The following is a 20,125-nucleotide window of genomic DNA, read 5'->3' as shown; positions in this document are numbered from 1 at the left end:
TTGCAGTTACGCTGTTGACAGTGCGGGATCAGGTATGTAGTAATTTAATAGTACTTTTTCCTTTTTTTTTTTTTTTTTTACAGCATTTAATTTGAAAAAGGGGAAAAGGGGAGTGATTTAAATTTATATATTTTTTATATTTTTAAAAACCTGTATGGTTTACATAGATCAATGTAATGCTATTGCATTACAATGATGTATGTTATCAGTGCTTGATTGCTAAGGGCTGCCAAAGGCAGTCCGAGGAGCAGAGGTAAGGCACCTGGTTTTCCTAGCACCCTATTCTCTCCCGCGATGGGAGATGGGACCACTAGACACCCGGAAATAGCGGCATTTAATGTTTAAATGCCATAATCTGTATAGATGGTATTTAACCAGTTAAATTACAGACATAGGAGCGATCTGTGTTGTCCGTCATTACCGGCAGATGTCAGCTGCTGATGGCGTCATGTCTGCTCACCCGACCCATTACATAAGTGTATGTCAAGGGTAAGTGTTATGCTAAATAATATAGTGATACAGAAACGGAGGATGGTTTTCAGTCTGATATAGACCATGAAGACTGCCTTATTTTTTTCTTTTGTACGAACCAAGGTCAGATACTAGTGGATATAGGAAATTATCACCCCGATATTTGAACGATTTCTGTAAGGGTGAGGTTATAAGCTAGGGGCACCTTTGAAAGCTTCTTTTTTTATTTATTTATTATGGTACAAAAAAGATTTTCTACATTTATTTTTGTTTTGATATGTGATGTGACCAAAAATTAACAATTCTCGCCTTTTACTTTATTCTTTCCATTTACAACATTCACAATGTAGTATCAATATTATATTAAGGGGGTACTCCGGTGGAAAACTTTTTTTTTTTTTTTTTTTTAAATCAACTAATGCCAGAAAGTTAAACATATTTCTAAATTACTTCTATTAAAAAAAAAATCCTAATCCTTCCAGAAGCTCATAAGTACTGAAAGGATTAAGATTTTTAATAGAAGTAATTTACAAATCTGTTTAACTTGCTGGCACCAGTTGATAAAAAAAAAAAAAAAAAGTTTTCCACCGTAGTACCCCGTTAATAGTTCAAACAACTTCCCACACTGAGTTACAAAATATAATAGAGCCTGTCTGAGGCAGCCTGTGCAAGCAGATCTACTATGGCAGGCACAGGGCCTAGCAAAGGACACTGGCTGCCATAGTTTATCATGAGCAACCCACAGTCAGGTTCCATTCAGGCAGACACATGTCACTTTTCCATATAAAGGGGTACTCCGGCACTTAGACATCTTATCCCCTATCCAAAGTGTAGGGGATAAGATGCCGGATCGCGGGGGTCCCGCCGCTGGGGACCCCCGTGATCTTGCACGCCGCACCCCATTAAAACCAGTCCCCAGAGAGTGTTCGCTCCGGGTCTGATTACCGTTGATCACAGGGACGGAGCGTTATGACGTCACGGCTCTGCCCCTCAATGCAAACCCATAGGTTTGTATTGAGGGGCGGAGCTGTGATGCCACATGGGGCGGAGCCATGACGTCACAACACTCCGTCCCCATGATCGACAGTTATCAGACCCGGGGACTGATTTTAATAGGGTGCGGCGTGCAAGATCACGGGGTCCCCAGCGGCGGGACCCCCGCGATCAGGCATCTTATCCCCTATCCTTTGGATAGGGGATAAGATGTCTAAGCGCCAGAGTACCCCTTTAAGTACCGCAGCATATATATATATTTATATATACACACACAGAATTTTTCCCATAAGTGATTCCACCCCTGTGGAACACTGAAGAAATAACCCTCTGCTACAATGTAAAGTAGGGAGTACACAGCCTGTATAAGTGTTTTTTTTAATTTATATTCATTATTTATTTATAACTTGTTACCACTTGAAAGGTTAAACCAACCAATCATAACATTAATAATATACTCAATACTTGTCATCACCTCCAATCCTAGCCAAACTCTTAGGATCAAGGTTTTTGCACACATAAGAAGTGTTGGAACCAAATCCCCAAACAAACTCCTCCTTCGCCAGTCACCTAAGACAACCTGAGATAAAGTAAGCAAGGAGACCTGATCCAGCACGACCCTTTTGGCCATTTCTAAAAAAAAAAATTGCCCAAAATTCTTGGATGGGTGCACAATCCCAGAAAATATGAGCCATGTCTGCGTCAGTTATTCCACAGTGAGGGCAATTAGACTCTAACCCATTTTTTAAACCTGGCCAGGTCTTTTGGAGAAATATAAGTTTTATGCTAAATTCTAAAGTAAGTTTAAAATTCATGTTAGAGAAAAATTTTGAGTGTTGGAAAATATAACCCCACTGTTCCATCCCCAATTGATTACCCTCTATATCCCATTTATTCTTAACCTTAGGGTGTAGTGCTTTCCCACCTTTTTGCCTAAGTAACTTATAAATTCTAACCATCATGCCCTTATCCACATCACAATTTACTATATAATTGATCAAAAAATGTTCTTACATTTTCAAAAAATTCCTTTCAAATGTGCATCTGTCTCTATCAACTGGACATACCAAAAATACTGTTTATATTCTAAATTAAATTCTTGTTGTAATTCCGAAAATTTCTTTGAAACCCCATCCTGAAAAAGTGTTTAATTAGAATAGCCCCCGTGTTCTCCAAAAACCCTGATACCCAAGTTTAACAAATTCACACAAATTCTCATTACACCATAATATGGAAAAGAGTAAACTGCCCTTGACCTAACAAGCCTCTCTAAGTGTGTGCCAGTGTTTAATGTTGTGTCCCCTCAAAATATAATGTTGTGTCCCCTTTAAAAATAATGTTGTGTCCCCTCTATATATAAATGTTGTGTCCCCTCTAAATGTTAGCAACAAAAGTACTTTTGTTGGGTGAATACTAAGTGGACATGTCCAACCTGGGCCCAAAGTGTCAATATTTTGTGTGGCCTCCATTATTTTCCAGCTCTGCCTTTAGACCTTGGGCTCCACCACCTTCCATTTGAGGATGCCGCACAGATAATCAATAGGATATAGGTCTGGAGACATGCTTAGCCAGTCCATCACCTGACCAGTTAACTTGGAGGTGTGTTTCGGGTCATTGTTGGAATACTGCCCTGCAGCCCAGTCTCTGAAGGGAGGGGATCATGCTCTGTAGCTCTCCAGTGCCAGCAGCACTCATGCAGCTCTAGACCATGACACTCCACCACCATGCTTGACTTTAGGCAAGATACACTTGCTTGACACCTTCTGAACCAAATAAGTTTATCTTGGTCTTATTAGAACACAGGACATGTTTCCAGTAATCCATATCCTTACGTCTGTTTGTCTTTAGAAATCTGTTTGCAGGTTTTCTTGTGCTTCATCTTTAGAAGAGGCTTCCTTTGGGACAACAATTATGCAGACCTATTTTATGCAGTATGCGGCATATGGTCTAAGCACTGACAGGCTGACCCTCCCCATCCCTTCAACCTCTGCAGCAATGCTGGCAGCACTCATACATCCAATTCCATAAGACAGCCTCTGCATTTGATGCTGAGCACATCCATTCAACTTCTTTGGTCAACCATGGCGAGTCTTGTACTGAATGGAACATGTCCTGTGAAACCTCTGTATGGTCTTGCTCACAGTGCTGCAGCTCTATTCATATGGCCTAGGCTACCTTTATGTAGAACAACAAATGTTTTTTTCAGATCCCCAGAGAGTGCTTTGACATGAGGTGCCATTTTGAACTTTCCGTGACCAGCATAAGAGAGTAAGAGCACAATAACACTAAATTTTAAGACACCTACTCCCCATTCAAACCTGAGACCTTGTAACACCATTGAGTCACATGACACAGGGGAAAATGACTAATTGGGCTCAATTTAGAAGATTCCACTTCGGGGGTGTCCTCATATTTTGCCAAGGTTTAGGCATTAATGGCTGTGTTTGGGTTATTTTGGGGGGACACAACATTACTGATTTACAGGCTGTGAACTTACTACATTACATTGTAGCAGAGGGTCATTTCTTCAGTGCTGTGACATGGAAAGATGTAATGCATGGACTTAGGTGAGATACTTTTCCTTTCTCACTAACTCTTGTTCGTTAATAAAATCTTTGTATTGCACAGGACCTTGTCTTTTCCCTACAGAGGACACCTAGACTTGAACCAATTTGAACTTTTTAGTTCTAACAGTGACTATTTACTATTTGAACTATCGACACTTTATCTCCCTTTAATACCATCTATCATTGGAACCTGCGTTACTTGCATAAGCATTTATATCTCCCGGGAGAGTGCATTGTCATATACTGGCCACAAGATCTCTTATCATCTAAAAACAATGGCCAATGTGGGAAGCTATTATTACAGATCCTAAGGACTTTTTTGTGGACTTTCATTTTATATTATTATATTTTATTGTAGTGGTGGCATACACTAGGTGATTTTTCTACCATATTTTCACCAGAACAGCGGTAAGCTCAATTGCAGACCAGAGCAGAAGACACCAGGATGACGGTGGGACACAGGTGAGGAGACCTCCGCTCGCCATTTTTGGTGATTGGATCCCCGCTGAAGCGCCACGGGTAATCCGATCTGTCGTTCAAAGTGCCGCACTGCTGCAGATACCATAATCAGTATTGATCATGGCATCTGAGGGGTTAATGGAGGACATCAGCGCGATTGCGGATGTCGGCCATTACTGAGGGGGGGGGGGGGGTCCCTGGCTGCTGATCGCAGCCGCTACCCACTGTGCTCGCGTCACGTGTAGGACATAAATGTATGTCCTGGTGTGTTAAGTACCACCGCGCCAGGAAGTAAATTTATGTCCAAAGTTGTTAAGGGGTTAATAGGTTAAAAGACTGTCATAGCGGTGAGTGCTGCTAGCAGCCGACACTCACTGCACACAAAGCATGCTCAGCTTGTAAATGTGCTTCATAAACTCCCTCTCGAAAAGGGGTCCATGACCTTTAAACTCTAGAACGGTAACTTTACATGCTAGTCCCATCCCAGTCATAGTCATGTGCACCAGTGAGACTTCTGTTGAGTGAGGTGACTGAGCGGAGGAGGGTGTCTTTGTATGTATAGGCGCTTTATAAAGCTATAAGCAGACCTAGATCCTGGATATTAGGACAAGTGAGTGAACACCTATAGTAGCTTTAGATCACTGCACACTTTTTTCTGTCACAGCTTCTCACATATTTAAGTGTAAAAATAGCCCAGCATATAGCAGTTCTTAAAGGGGTACTCCACTTAAAAACATTTTTATTTAAATCAACTGGTGCCAGAAAGTTAAACAGATTTGTAAATTACTTCTATTTAAAAAATCTTAATCCTTCCAGTACTTATCAGCTGCTGTATGTTCCAGAGGAAGTTCTTTTCTTTTTTAATTTTCTTTCTGTCGGACAGAGGTGTCAGCAGAGACCACTGTGGTTAATGTCAGGAACTGTCCAGAGTAGGAGCAAATTCCCATAGCAAACCTCTCCTGCTCTGGACAGTTCCTAAAATAGACAGAGGTGTCAGCAGAGAGCACTGTGGTCAGACATAAAAGAAATTCAAAAATAAAAGAACTTCCTCTGGAACATACAGTACTGGAAGGGTTAAGATTTTTAAATAAAAGTAATTTTCTAGTTTAACTTTCTGGCACCGGTTGATTAAAAAATATGTTTTCCAGGGGAGTACCCCTTTAAAGAAGCACTAAAGGATGTTATTTAATTTTTTTGGGCCCATTCATGCACACTCTCCATCACTAGCCCTACAGAAACTTCTATTTTATTTGTCTATTTGTTCATGTTAAAAAAAATATCCAAATTTCCTATGGCTGACGCCTTCGTGGGACTAATTTCCCTAAACTTGGGAACCCTATAATTTTAAAACATTTATCTTTATTGTATCTTTCTTAAAACTATAAGCTTAGGTGAGAAAAATTATAATGATGTGCTTTAAAAACACAGTTAGCACCGTGTCCCTTGATAAAGCCAGTGTCGGCCGGTGAAACGTTGGGGGGTGAACATATGGCTTTTTAATTAGCAGTATAGGGATCAGAAGAATACATAAATAAAAATATTGTATGGATTGGAGGAAATAACTCTGGAGTGAAAATTATACATCACCTAGATTGGGGGATTACCCAACCATACTGCAGAGAGGAGGAAGAAATTATACTCCATATAATCTGCTCCCTAACTGTGTTTTTGAAGCACATCATTATGATTTTTCTCACCTTCGCTTATAGTTTAAAGAAAGAAACAATAAAGATAAATGTTTTAAAATTATAGGGTTCCCAAGTTTAGGGAAATTAGTCCCATGAAGGCGTCAGCCCCAATGGGAAATTGGATATTTTTTGTATAAACCCTGAGAATCCCTTTGGATAACCTTGATTTCTCAAATAAACTTTTGATATATTTTAGATTAATGAATGTTGAATAACTTTCCAATAGCATGTTAATGAAAAATATGATTCTTTCTTTTGTATTTTTCCCGATCAGTTCTGTCAGCAAGCATTTCTGACTCATGCTGGAGTCCTAAACACTCAGAGCTGCCAGCATGCTTTGTTCACAGCCAAACAGGCTGTGAACAAAGCAGGCTGGCAGCTCTGAGTGTTCTCCTTTGTGAACAAAGCAGACTGGCAGCTCGTAGTGTTTAGGACTCCAGCATGAGTCTGAAATGCTTGCTGCCAGGACTGGTAGGGAGACCCCTAGTGGTAATTTCTTCAAAGTGGAAAATGAAATAGAAAGAAGCATATTTTTTAATTACATGCAATTGTAAAGTTATTCTGCATACATTAATCTATAATATATCAAAAGTTTTTTTGATGAGAGGTACCTTTTAATGTCCAGACTGTATTTTGACATTTATATAAATAAATAGTGTTGAGCGCGAATATTTGCAATTTGAATATATTTAGCGAATTTCGCATATTCCCGAAAGGCGACTATAGCACTATATATTTGCAATTACCAATATTCGTAAAAAAAAATTCCCCACAGAACACATCACAGTGATCTCATCCCTTCCTGCCTCCAGCTTGTGGTCTAAAGAAGGCTCCTATAACTATTTACTGTATTAGACTGGAGAGCGAATTTTCGCAAATATGAGAATATTTATCCTCATATTCGCGAATATCGTCACTAAAGAATATTAGAAGATAGATAGATAGTTGGATAGATAGATAATATAGATAGATAGGTAGATAGTTATCTGCATGTGAACACCGCGAATATATCAAATACGCGAATTTCGCGACTATAGGACAAATACTCGTCCATATATTTGTGAAATATCACGAATTCGAATAGGGCCTATGCCGCTCATCACTATAAATAAAATCCATTTGGACCACAATTACAATCGGAAGTCAGAAACCACCGAATCCTTCTGCTTATTATCTGTCAATACACATGTAATGCCCCTTTACGTGTAATTGCTATTTACTTTGGTTTACTATTTTGACATTTTCTAGGTAACACTGGACTTTTGTTGTCTACTTCCTTACCTATATTCTTTGTCACTGATGAATGTTGGTTCTAAGTCAGGTTGCTCTTTGGCCTAAAAAAAAATATACCAGAAAATATCTGAAGCTACATGAGTGATAGATAACATAGCGTTGATGGTAACATATCGGTGAAAGGGGTTGTGCGCTGCCCTGCCTTTCTGAGCTCCGCTCGCAGCGTCCGGAAGTTCATTACACCGAACGCTGTGTGCGGGCTTCCATGTTCGCGGCCGTCCCCTCGTGACGTCACGAGGGGCCGGGCGTGAGGTCACGAGGGGACAGCCGCGAACATGGAAGCCCGCACACAGCGTTCGGTGTAATGAACTTCCGGACGCTGCGAGCGGAGCTCAAAAAGGCAGGGCAGCGCACAACCCCTTTAAAGGGGTTTTACCATCATTCACTTACAACAGCAAACATAATATTTTGTTAGGTTGAATGAGAATAAATGCAGACGTGACATTGTTACAGTATTTCCCAACCAGGGTGCCTCTAGCTGTTGCAAAACTACAACTCCCAGCATGCCCGGACAGCCTCTGTGTAGTGGGTGGAGCTTCTGATTGTCACATGATTTGCTTTGAACTTAAAGGGGTACTCCACTGGAAAACATTTTCTTTTAAATCAACTGTTGCCAGAAAGTTAAACAGATTTGCAAATTACTTCTATTAAAAAATCCCAATCCTTCCTGTACTTATCAGCTGCTGTATATTATACAGGAAGTTCTTTTCTTTTTGAATTTCCTTTCTGCCTGACCACAAGTGCTCTCTGCTGACACCTCTGTCCATGTCAGGAACTCAGGAACTGTCCAGAGACGGAGAAAATCCCGATAGTAAACCTCTTTTGCTCTGGACAGTTCCTGACGTGGACAGAGGTGTCAGCATAGAGCACTTGTTTAACTTTCTGCCACCAGTTGAATTAAAAGGACATCTTTTCCAGTAGAGTACCCCTTTAATTTCCTAGCAGTCATTAGTGCAAATGTTCATTCCCGTGAAATGTCATCCATCAGAAGAATTTAATCCTCATAATGACAAAGTTATCTCTTTTGTCCTCATACAGGGTACAGTGTTATTATAATGAACAATACCAGCTCCCCCTTAGTGTTATAATAAAGAAGCAATAGCCGTACATAATGTATAGTTACCTCATCCTGGCCAGTGAATATTCAGCCAGACTACCTCATACATATTTATTGCAGTGAATGATGTAATTGCAGAAGGGTCTGTGTAGCCGCTGTATATGCTGCAGTCTATGTAGTTGCATATTCACTGTGTGTTAGGAGAACTGAGCAACTGAGCATGCCTGACCAGAAGAGGAAACTGCCTGCAGGATGTATCCCATGGCAACAAGCAAAATAACAAGAGAGCCTATATCCAGCCTATATTGGTAGGGCTGCCTTTTAAAAAACAATTAATTTCTCATAATTATTTGTGTTTGCAAATATGTTTAATTTAAATTAATTCATCAGTTTAAATCTATTTATCTTTATGATAAAATCCCTTTAGGGTCCAAAACCGACAAGTGCGGATGAGAGTTACAGAAATCGCTGGATTGCAGAGACTGCCTCAAAAAGTTGTGCAACTAAATAGTAAGTTCAGGGAACTATTTTTTTTCTTCGGGACAGTTTCATTATTTTTATTTTCAAAATGATTCTGTTGAACCACAATTCAGGAGCAATGTCTCATCTTCATCCGTTATTTCTGTTTCAAGTTTTTTTCAGGAGCATTGTTGTTTTTTTTGTCAGAAGGTACCAACAATTTTGTCCAAGTCTTTATGTACAGCAGGTAATTAAAGTATCTCCTGTATATAGTGATATGGACCATGCTGGTTTAACCTGGGTATATACGGTATATAATTATATATGTATAGCTGGTATAAGTTATATCTCCTGTATATAGTGATATGGACCATGCTGGTATAACCTGGTATATATTGTATATAATATATATATACAGCTGGTATAAGTTATATATCTCCTGTATATAGTGATATGGACCATGCTGGTATAACCTGGTATATACTGTATATAATATATATGTACAGCTGGTATAAGTTATATATCTCCTGTATATAGTGATATGGACCATGCTGGTATAACCTGGGTATATACTGTATATAATATATATGTACAGCTGGTATAAGTTATATATCTCCTGTATATAGAGATATGGACCATGCTGGTATAACCTGGTATATACTGTATATAATTATATATGTACAGCTGGTATAAGTTATATATCTCCTGTATATAGTGATATGGACCATGCTGGTATAACCTGGTATATACTGTATATAATATATATGTACAGCTGGTATAAGTTATATATCTCCTGTATATAGTGATATGGACCATGCTGGTATAACCTGGGTATATACTGTATATAATTATATATGTACAGCTGGTATAAGTTATATATCTCCTGTATATAGTGATATGGACCATGCTGGTATAACCTGGGTATATACTGTATATAGTATATATGTACAGCTGGTATAAGTTATATATCTCCTGTATATAGAGATATGGACCATGCTGGTATAACCTGGTATATACTGTATATAATATATATGTACAGCTGGTATAAGTTATATATCTCCTGTATATAGTGATAGAAATGTGATAAAATAACAAATGCTGGTAAAGTATTTATATAAGCACATTTGTAAGTTGTTTTTTTTCACCTTTACAGAGGGACCTGTTGCCATCTTATGTCCGGCAATGATCTTGATTGATAATATTTTACTGACTGTTCCTCTGTTTGTCTCTTTCATTACTTGACCAAACTTAAGCTGAAAAACACAAATACACATTGCCAAGAAAAAAGCACCAAAGAGTTATTGGAATAAAATGAAACTTTCTATGTGAAAATGTGAATGATGATATATGGGGTGGAGGCTCGTGACGTCAAGGCCACGCCCCTTCGATGCATTTCTGTCGTGCGCCCCCCCCCCCATAGACTTGCATTGAGGGGGCATGACCGTGACGTCACGAGCCTCTGGCTCTGCACCCGGCACTGCGCTGCATCCGATGCTACACTCTAAAGGAACGCTGGGTGCAGCAGGAAGATCGCGGGTGCAGCAGCTGCGGGACCCCTGTGATCAGACATCTTATCCCCTATCCTTTGGAAAGGGGATAAGATGTCTAGTGGCGGAGTACCCCTTTAAGAAATGTATCAGCATAGTATGCTGGAGCTAAAAACTACATTGTGTAAAATAGGTGGAGATTTACTTTGAAGCTATTTTATAAAAACAATAAGCAACAATGAGTAACCTAAAGCTACGTAAATACATTTTTATAATTGTTTAAAAGAATATATTTAACAGATAAATGAGTAAAGACAAAACATAGCAGTGCACAGTAGTAACAATCACGTGTAACAATTCTCTACCAGGAAGTAGAAGAGTCTGGAAAGATTACGTAATATATGGGCGTAGCTTCTGGGAAAAAGAAAATGGCCTGAAAGAGTCTAAAATACTGGAAAGGACACATATGGTTGATATCCAGACAATACATATAAAAACAGCTGTACACAAGCGGACAAATATGACCTGGGAAAAAGTTGTGTTTATTCAGTACATAAGTGACCAAGCACTATCAGTTGACCCAGGTACTAGTAATGGCTGCAAGTGTGTGAACTCCAAACATAAATAGCAAACAACAAGAAAGAGAAAACGGAGTCACTTATTATTCATACATAATTTTGTTAATTCCGTAGAATGTAAATACATAAAAAACTAATAATTAAAAGTGCTATTTTTCAAAGAGGAATGAGGCTAAAAGGTGGTGTCACCGGCTCTGCAAATATATAATATATAAAAACAGCTGTAGAAATAATAAATGGTGCATGAAGGAACAACATTGGACTGGGAAAGGAACGTTCAACAGTAAATCCCAATTCAGAATCTATTTTATATAAAAAATCGTCTTCCTTAAATACAGAAAAGAGAGTTCTCAATAAATAAGAGCTTATTATATGATTTGGGCCAATTCAGGATCCGCAAAGTGAGTTTTCTATAGTGATAATATATTCTGCTGTCCATGGATCCACCATAAAGGGAGATCACCTGAGGATTTGTAGGTAATGCTCAGTAAGTCATAGTATAAAACACAAAAGTAAAGCCCAGGATACATAGAGAAAGAACAACACAAAGGAGCTGATCAGAGGCAGAGAGATATTGGGGACCCTACAAAGAGCAGGGGACCCTAAAACAAGGGATACTTACTGGATCCAGGAAGAGAAGGGAGAGACTGAGGAAGTGTTGGGGTATAAATCTCAGGAGTGACCTCACACTTTCTAGGTGTTTACCTAGATGTGATAGGCTGAGGTAGGGGGTTGTGCATCACTCCTCCCCTTGTATGGTATTAACCCTGAAGATCATTCATGCTAAATACAATGCACCAAATATTTTTTTTCTTATTTAGTTTGCTTTATATAAAACTAGGTGAGTACCCGGCTTTGCCCGGTTTTTCCTTCCTAATCCTTGTTGGGGAGGAAAATAAACAAAGGAGGAAGCTTTTGACTTCATATCCCGACCTCCTATCCTGACCTCCTATCTCGTCCTCCTATCCCGTCCTCCTATCCCGTCCTCCTATCTCGTCCTCCTATCCCGACCTCCTATCTCGTCCTCCTATCCCGTCCTCCTATCCCGTCCTCCTATCCCGTCCTCCTTTCCCGTCCTCCTTTCCCATCCTCCTATCCCGTCCTCATATCACAACCTCCTATCACGACCTCCTATCCCGTCCTCCTATCTCGACCTCCTATCCCGTCCTCCTATCTCAACCTCCTATCCCGTCCTCCTATCCCGGTCCTCCTATCCCGGTCCTCCTATCCCGGTCCTCCTATCCCGTCCTCCTATCCCGACCCTCCCATCCTCCTATCTTGACCTCTCATCCCGTCCTCATATTCCGACCTGTAATATGTGACCAGTTATTGAAATATCTCCAGCCGTACAGAAGTTATGTGGGAACATACATTTCCCATTGATTTGCATGGGACTTTAAACAAAAACCCCGACCCTCACAAATGGGGGTAGTTAAGGGTTAAATTAACTATCCTATATTTTAAGTGGACATATAAGTAACATGTGACCAAGTATTATCGAAATATCTCCAGCCGTTTGGAAGTTATGCAGTAACATATATTTCCCATTGACTTGTATAGGACTTTAAACATAAGCCCCGCCCCTGGCAAATGGGGGTGAGTAAGGGTTAAATCACCTATCCTATGTTTGTTGTTGACATATAAGTAACATGTGACCAAGTGTAATGGTAATATCTTTAGCCGCTTGGACGTGATGCTGGAACATATACACACACATACATACATATATACATACACACATACATTACATACATACATACATACACATATATACATATATACACACACACATACATATATACATATATACACATATATACACACATATATACATACATACATATATATACATACATACACACACACACATATATACATACACACATACATATACATACACACATATATATACACACACATACATACACACATATATACATATATACACACACACACATACATATATACATACACACATACATACATATACATACATACATACATACATATATATACACACACATACATACATACACACACACACACACATTGGGGGACATGTATCATTATTTGTGTATGGTAGAAGCAGTTCACCCCTTTTCCCGAATTCTAAATTATGTGCAGAATCGCTAAATTTATCAATCAAGTGCAATGAGCTTCATAAATTGCGGGTAAATATAGTAATCTCCTCAATCCACTCTTTGGAAAATAGAATCGATGATTTAGAGCATCTTGCCATGTTAAATCCAAGATGACTGACTACACTCTTGGTTCATCCCCTTTGGATGCAGGGTCTTTGGCCTCCAGATCCAGAATCCTTTCCTCTGAATTTCCACACCATTTGTTTCCTCAATGCACTCCAATGCCATCCACCTCAAAACTGACACTTTGGGGGAAATTTGTCAAATCTTGTGCAGAGGAGAAGTTGACCAGTTGCCCATACCAACCAATTAGATCGCTTCTTTCATTTCTCAGTCTGCCCTACATTGTCCATTTCACACTGGAATTCTCAGAAGTTAACAAGGTTCGATAGAATCTAATCTAGAATTGCATGTATATTGCCCATATATTGAGATCTTGTTTCTTTCATAGGATGCTCAATGCTATCCTCTGCAATGATTGCTGTGAAATTCAGATATTTTAAGCACTTTTTAGTGTTGTTCCTACATGGTCTTAAGAATTTGTTGGTGTTCCTGACATGTGTATGTTTCTTTACCAGCTATGGCAAGTGATTACCCACAGAACTCGATCAGTTCCAACACTGAATTCACCCTCGACACAATTGGACATCTAGGGGAATTTTTGCTGTATTTTTGACACAGTGTAAAATACCCGTGGATATTCACTTGTAAGTAACCATTTATAGCACCTTTCAGAACTGCTTCTTCAAGGAACCCGAATATCATCTCCTTTTTAAAAGAAGTAGTCAAAGGTACCCCACTTTTTAGACACTTATCCCCTCTCCACAGGATAGGTAATAAATGTCTGAAGAAAGGGGGGGTGGGGTACGACCGCTGCAATCAGACACTTATCACTTTAATACTCTCTGCAGGATCATTAACAAGTTTCTTATACACAACAGTGTCGCCAAGTGGTTCTTCTATATCTTTATTATAATTATTTCTATCCATGACTATGGTAGTGCCCTCTCTTTCCACTTTCTTCATTATAATTGGGTCACCTTTTTTTTTTTTTCAATTCTTTTCTAGCTATATTTTCTTGGTGACATTGTTGCGCATTTTTCTTTACATTATCTTTTTTATCACCATTACTTTATAGTACTCAAATGAAATCACTGGACATTTCTGCTTCAAACTAACTTTTAAATCTCAACTTTGCTGGGACATCTGATCTATCTCTTTATTTCCACCCATTTCCCTTGGAAAAACATCCTCATTTTTATATTTTTACACATCCTGGTAAAGTCCACCATAAAGTCAAACTTACAACTATCACAAACTTGGTATACACTCCAGTCAGGGCTGGTGCAAAGATTTTTGCCACCCTAGGCAAAAGCTATTTTTACCGCCCTTTGACTCCTTCCATTGACACGCCCCACCTTACTACTGGGGTGACACACTGTAACAAACCTCATCCTCATGTAATCTCCTTACTACTGTGGTTACACACTGTAACAAACCTCATCCTCATGTAATCACCTTACTACTGGGGTGACACACTGTAACAAACCTCATCCTCATGTAATCTCCTTACTACTGGGGTGACACACTGTAACAAACCCCCTCCTCATGAAATCTCCTTACTACTGGGGTGACACACTGTAACAAACCTCATCCTCATGTAATCACCTTACTACTGGGGGGACACACTGTAACAAACCTCCTCCTCATGTAATCTCCTTACTACTGGGGTGACACACTGTAACAAACCTCATCCTCATGTAATCACCTTACTACTGGGGTGACACACTGTAACAAACCTCCTCCTCATGTAATCTCCTTACTACTGGGGTGACACACTGTAACAAACCTCCTCCTCATGTAATCACCTTACTACTGGGGTGACACACTGTAACAAACCTCCTCCTCACATAATCTCCTCACTACTGGGGTGACACACTGTAACAAACCTCCTCCTCCTCATGTAATCTCCTTACTACTGGGATGACACACTGTAACAAACCTCCTCCTCGTGTAATCTCCTTACTACTGGGATGACACACAGTAACAAACCCCCTCCTCATGAAATCTCCTTAATACTTGGGTGACACACTGTAACAAACCTCCTCCTCATGTAATCACCTTACTACTGGGGTGACACACTGTAACAAACCTCCTCCTCACATAATCTCCTCACTACTGGGGTGACACACTGTAACAAACCTCCTCCTCCTCATGTAATCTCCTTACTACTGGGATGACACACTGTAACAAACCTCCTCCTCGTGTAATCTCCTTACTACTGGGATGACACACAGTAACAAACCCCCTCCTCATGAAATCTCCTTAATACTGGGGTGACACACTGTAACAAACCCCCCTCTCATGTTATCTCCTTACTACTGGGGTGACACACTGTAACAAACCTCCTCCTCATGTAATCTCCTTACTACTGGGGTGACACACTGTAACAGACCTCCTCCTCATGTAATCTCCTTACTACTGGGGTGACACACTGTAACAAACCTCCTCCTCATGTAATCTCCTTACTACTGGGGTGACACACTGTAATAAACCTCCTCCTCATGTAATCTCCTTACTACTGGGGTGACACACTGTAACAAACCCCCTCCTCATGTTATCTCCTTACTACTGGGGTGACACACTGTAACAAACCTCCTCCTCATGTAATCTCCTTACTACTATGGTGACACACTGTAACAAACCTCCTCCTCATGTAATCACCTTACTACTGGGGTGACACACTGTAACAAACCTCCTCCTCATGTAATTTCCTTACTACTGTGGTGACACACTTTAACAAACCTCCTCCTCATGTAATCTCCTTACTACTATGGTGACACACTGTAACAAACCTCCTCCTCATGTAATCACCTTACTACTGGGGTGACACACTGTAACAAACCTCCTCCTCATGTAATCTCCTTACTACTGGGGTGGCACACTGTAACAAACCTCCTCCTCATGTAATCTCCTTACTACTGGGGTGACACACTGTAACATACCCCCTCCTCATGTAATCTCCTTACTAGTGGGGTGACACTGTAACAAACCTCCTCCTCATGTAATCTCCTTACTACTGGTGTGACACACTGTAACAAACCTCCTCCTCATGTAATCTCCTTACTACTGGGGTGACATACTGTAACAAACCTCATCCTCATGTAATCTCCTTACTACTGGGGTGACACACTGTAACAAACCTCCTCATGTAATCACCTTACTACTGGGGTGATACACTGTAACAATCCTCCTTCTCATGTAATCTCCTTACTACTGGGATGACACACTGTAACAAACCCCCTCCTCATGTAATCTCCTTAACCCCTTAAGGACTCAGCCCATTTTGGCCTTAAGGACTCAGACAATTTAATTTTTACGTTTTCATTTTTTCCTCCTCGCCTTCTAAAAATCATAACTCTTTTATATTTTCATCCACAAACTAGTATTAGGGCTTGTTTTTTGCACGACCAGTTGTCCTTTGTAATGACATCCCTCATTATATCATAAAATGTATGGCGCAACCAAAAAACACTTTTTGTGGGGAAATTAAAACGAAAAACGCAATTTTGCTAATTTTGGAAGGTTTCGTTTTCACGCCGTACAATTTATGGTAAAAATGACGTGTGTTCTTTATTCTGAGGGTCAATACGATTAAAATGATACCCATTATTACATACTTTTATATTATTTTTGCGCTTAAAAAAAATTACAAACTTTTTAACCAAATTAGTACGTTTACAATCCCTTTATTTTGATGACCTCTAACTTTTTTATTTTTCCGTATAAGCGGCGGTATGGGGGCTCATTTTTTGCGCCATGATCTGTACTTTTTTTTGATACCACATTTGCATATAAAAAACTTTTAATACATTTTTTATAATTTTTTTTTTTTTAAATGTATTAAAAAAGTAGAAATTTTTGACTTTTTTTTTTTCGTTCACGCCGTTCACCGTACGGCATCATTAACATTTTATTTTAATAGTTCGGACATTTACGCACGCGGCGATACCAAATATGTGTATAAAAAAAATTTTACGCTTTTTGGGGGTAAAATAGGAAAAAACGGACGTTTTACTTTTTATTGAGGGAGGGGATTTTTCACTTTTTTTTTACTTTTACTTTTACATTTTTTTTTACACTTGAATAGTCCCCATAGGGGACTATTCATAGCAATACCATGATTGCTAATACTGATCTGTTCTATGTATAGGACATAGAACAGATCAGTATTATCGGTCATCTCCTGCTCTGGTCTGCTCGATCACAGACAAGAGCAGAAGACGCCGGGAGCCGGACGGAGAAAGGAGAGGGGACCTCCGTGCAGCGTTGTGAATGATCGGATCCCCGCAGCAGCGCTGCGGGCGATCCGATCATTCATTCAAATCGCGCACTGCCGCAGATGCCGGGATCTATATTGATCCCGGCACCTAAGGGGTTAATGGCGGACGCCCGCGAGATCGCGGGCGTCGGCCATTGCCAGCGGGTCCCTGGCTGCGATCAGCAGCCGGGATCAGCCGCGCATGACACGGGCATCGCTCCGATGCCCGCGGTTATGCACAGGACGTAAATGTACGTCCTGGTGCGTTAAGTACCACCTCACCAGGACGTACATTTACGCCCTGCGTCCTTAAGGGGTTAATACTGGGGTGACACACTGTAACAAACCCCCTCCTCATGTAATCTCCTTACTACTGGGGTGACACACTGTAACAAACCTCATCCTCATGTAATCTCCTTACTAATGTGGTTACACACTGTAACAAACCTCCTCCTCATGTAATCTCCTTACTACTGGGGTGACACACTAACAAACCTCCTCCTCATGTAATCTCCTTACTACTGGGGTGACACACTAACAAACCTCCTCCTCATGTAATATCCTTACTACTGGGGTGACACACTGTAACAAACCTCCTCCTCATGTATTCTCCTTACTACTGTGGTTACACACTGTAACAAACCTCATCCTCATGTAATCTCCTTACTACTGGGGTGACACACTGTAACAAACCTCCGCCTCATGTAATCAACTTACTACTGGTGTGACACACTGTAACAAACCTCCTCCTCATGTAATCTCCTTACTACTGGGGTGACACACTGTAACAAACCTCCTCCTCATGTAATATCCTTACTACTGGGGTGACACACTGTAACAAACCTCCTCCTCATGTAATCTCCTTACTACTGGGGTGACACACTGTAACAAACCCCCTCCTCATGTAATCTCCTTACTACTGGGGTGACACACTGTAACAAGCCTCCTCCTCATGTAATCTCCTTACTACTGGGGTGACACACTGTAACAAACCCCCGCCCTATGTAATCACCTTACTACTGAGATGACAGTTTTGCGTCTGTCAGGACCCGGAGAAATAACTTTCTTGCGGAGGGCAGAACGGCGCCCCCATCAAGACATTTTGCCTATAGGTGGAGCCGGCCCTGACCCCAGTGTCTTCTCAAAGAATGATTTCTGTACAGGCCTGAGTGCTTTATAAGACACATAGGCTGACATTTATCATTGTCTTTGGACTGTTTTTTGTGTCTACAAAAGGATTTATTTGCGCCTTTTTTGCGCCTTTTGGTTTACACATTTCTGCTGATTTTGAGTTGCAATCCATTGATTTTGGCAACACATGACATGGAAGGTTTTTGTGAACTGCGCCTTTTTGTGAAACGTCTCTAAAACAACACCAACCCAGACTTAGCTTTTTGGTGTACGTGAAGAGAGAAATTTCAGAAAATGTGACCTGCACAAAATGTATCTGTGACCATTTAATAAATGTGGTGCTCCTACACATCACCAGCACACAAAAAAAGGGTGTATAAAAATGCTTCACTTACACCTACAATGATAAATGCTTCACTTACACCTACAAAGATAAATGCTTCACTTACACCTACAATGATAAATGCTTCACTTACACCTACAATGATAAATGCTTCACTTACACCTACAATGATAAATGCTTCACTTACACCTACAATGGTAAATGCTTCACTTACACTACAATGGTAAATGCTTCACTTACACTACAATGGTAAATGCTTCACTTACACTACAATGATAAATGCTTCGCTTACACCTGCACTGATAAATGCTTCGCTTACACTACAATGATAAATGCTTCACTTACACTACAATGGTAAATGCTTCACTTACACTACAATGGTAAATGCTTCACTTACACTACAATGATAAATGCTTCACTTACACCTACAATGGTAAATGCTTCACTTACACCTACAATGGTAAATGCTTCACTTACACTACAATGATAAATGCTTCACTAACACTACAATGGTAAATGCTTCACTTACACCTACACTGATAAATGCTTCGCTTACACTACAATGATAAATGCTTCACTTACACTACAATGATAAATGCTTCACTTACACTACAATGGTAAATGCTTCACTTACACTACAATGGTAAATGCTTCACTTACACTACAATGATAAATGCTTCACTTACACCTACAATGATAAATGCTTCACTTACACTACAATGATAAATGCTTCACTTACACTACAATGATAAATGCTTCACTTACACCTACAATGATAAATGCTTCACTTACACTACAATGATAAATGCTTCGCTTACACTACAATGGTAAATGCTTCACTTACACCTACAATGATAAAGGCTTCACTTACACCTACAATGATAAAGGCTTCACTTACACCTACAATGATAAATGCTTCACTTACACCTACAATGATAAATGCTTCACTAACACCTACAATGATAAATGCCGGCCATAAACTGGCGACTCACCTCGCGTTTTGCTCCAAGTTTTCTCCTGATGGTCTAAACTTGCTCCACTGATGGTGTCCGTATCCTTCTGTGTGGAAGCAGGTTTGTCTATATTTCTTTGGCAGTTTTCTTTTGGGTATTACCATTGTAGTGATCTTCTTTTGAA

At 39.9% G+C, this 20,125-nt stretch overlaps 1 protein-coding gene across 10 annotated transcripts in view; it reads right to left on the bottom strand.

The window, feature by feature from the left end:
• Positions 1-20,125, bottom strand: part of LOC130285437 (NACHT, LRR and PYD domains-containing protein 1b allele 3-like) — an 80,239-nt gene that overhangs the window by 28,723 nt on the left and 31,391 nt on the right. For all 10 annotated transcript variants that reach the window (XM_056536826.1, XM_056536832.1, XM_056536831.1 and 7 more), the window contains 2 exons: positions 10,133-10,240; positions 7,460-7,512 (listed from right to left, as the gene is read on the bottom strand). In XM_056536826.1, the coding sequence (XP_056392801.1) occupies positions 7,460-7,512; positions 10,133-10,222 (143 nt within the window). In that variant the 5' untranslated portion in view covers positions 10,223-10,240. The remainder of the gene's footprint in view (positions 1-7,459; positions 7,513-10,132; positions 10,241-20,125) is intronic.

This window comes from Hyla sarda, chromosome 8 (assembly GCF_029499605.1).
Source record: "Hyla sarda isolate aHylSar1 chromosome 8, aHylSar1.hap1, whole genome shotgun sequence".
NCBI lineage: Eukaryota > Metazoa > Chordata > Amphibia > Anura > Hylidae > Hyla > Hyla sarda.
This window is presented reverse-complemented; position numbering and strand designations above follow the sequence as displayed.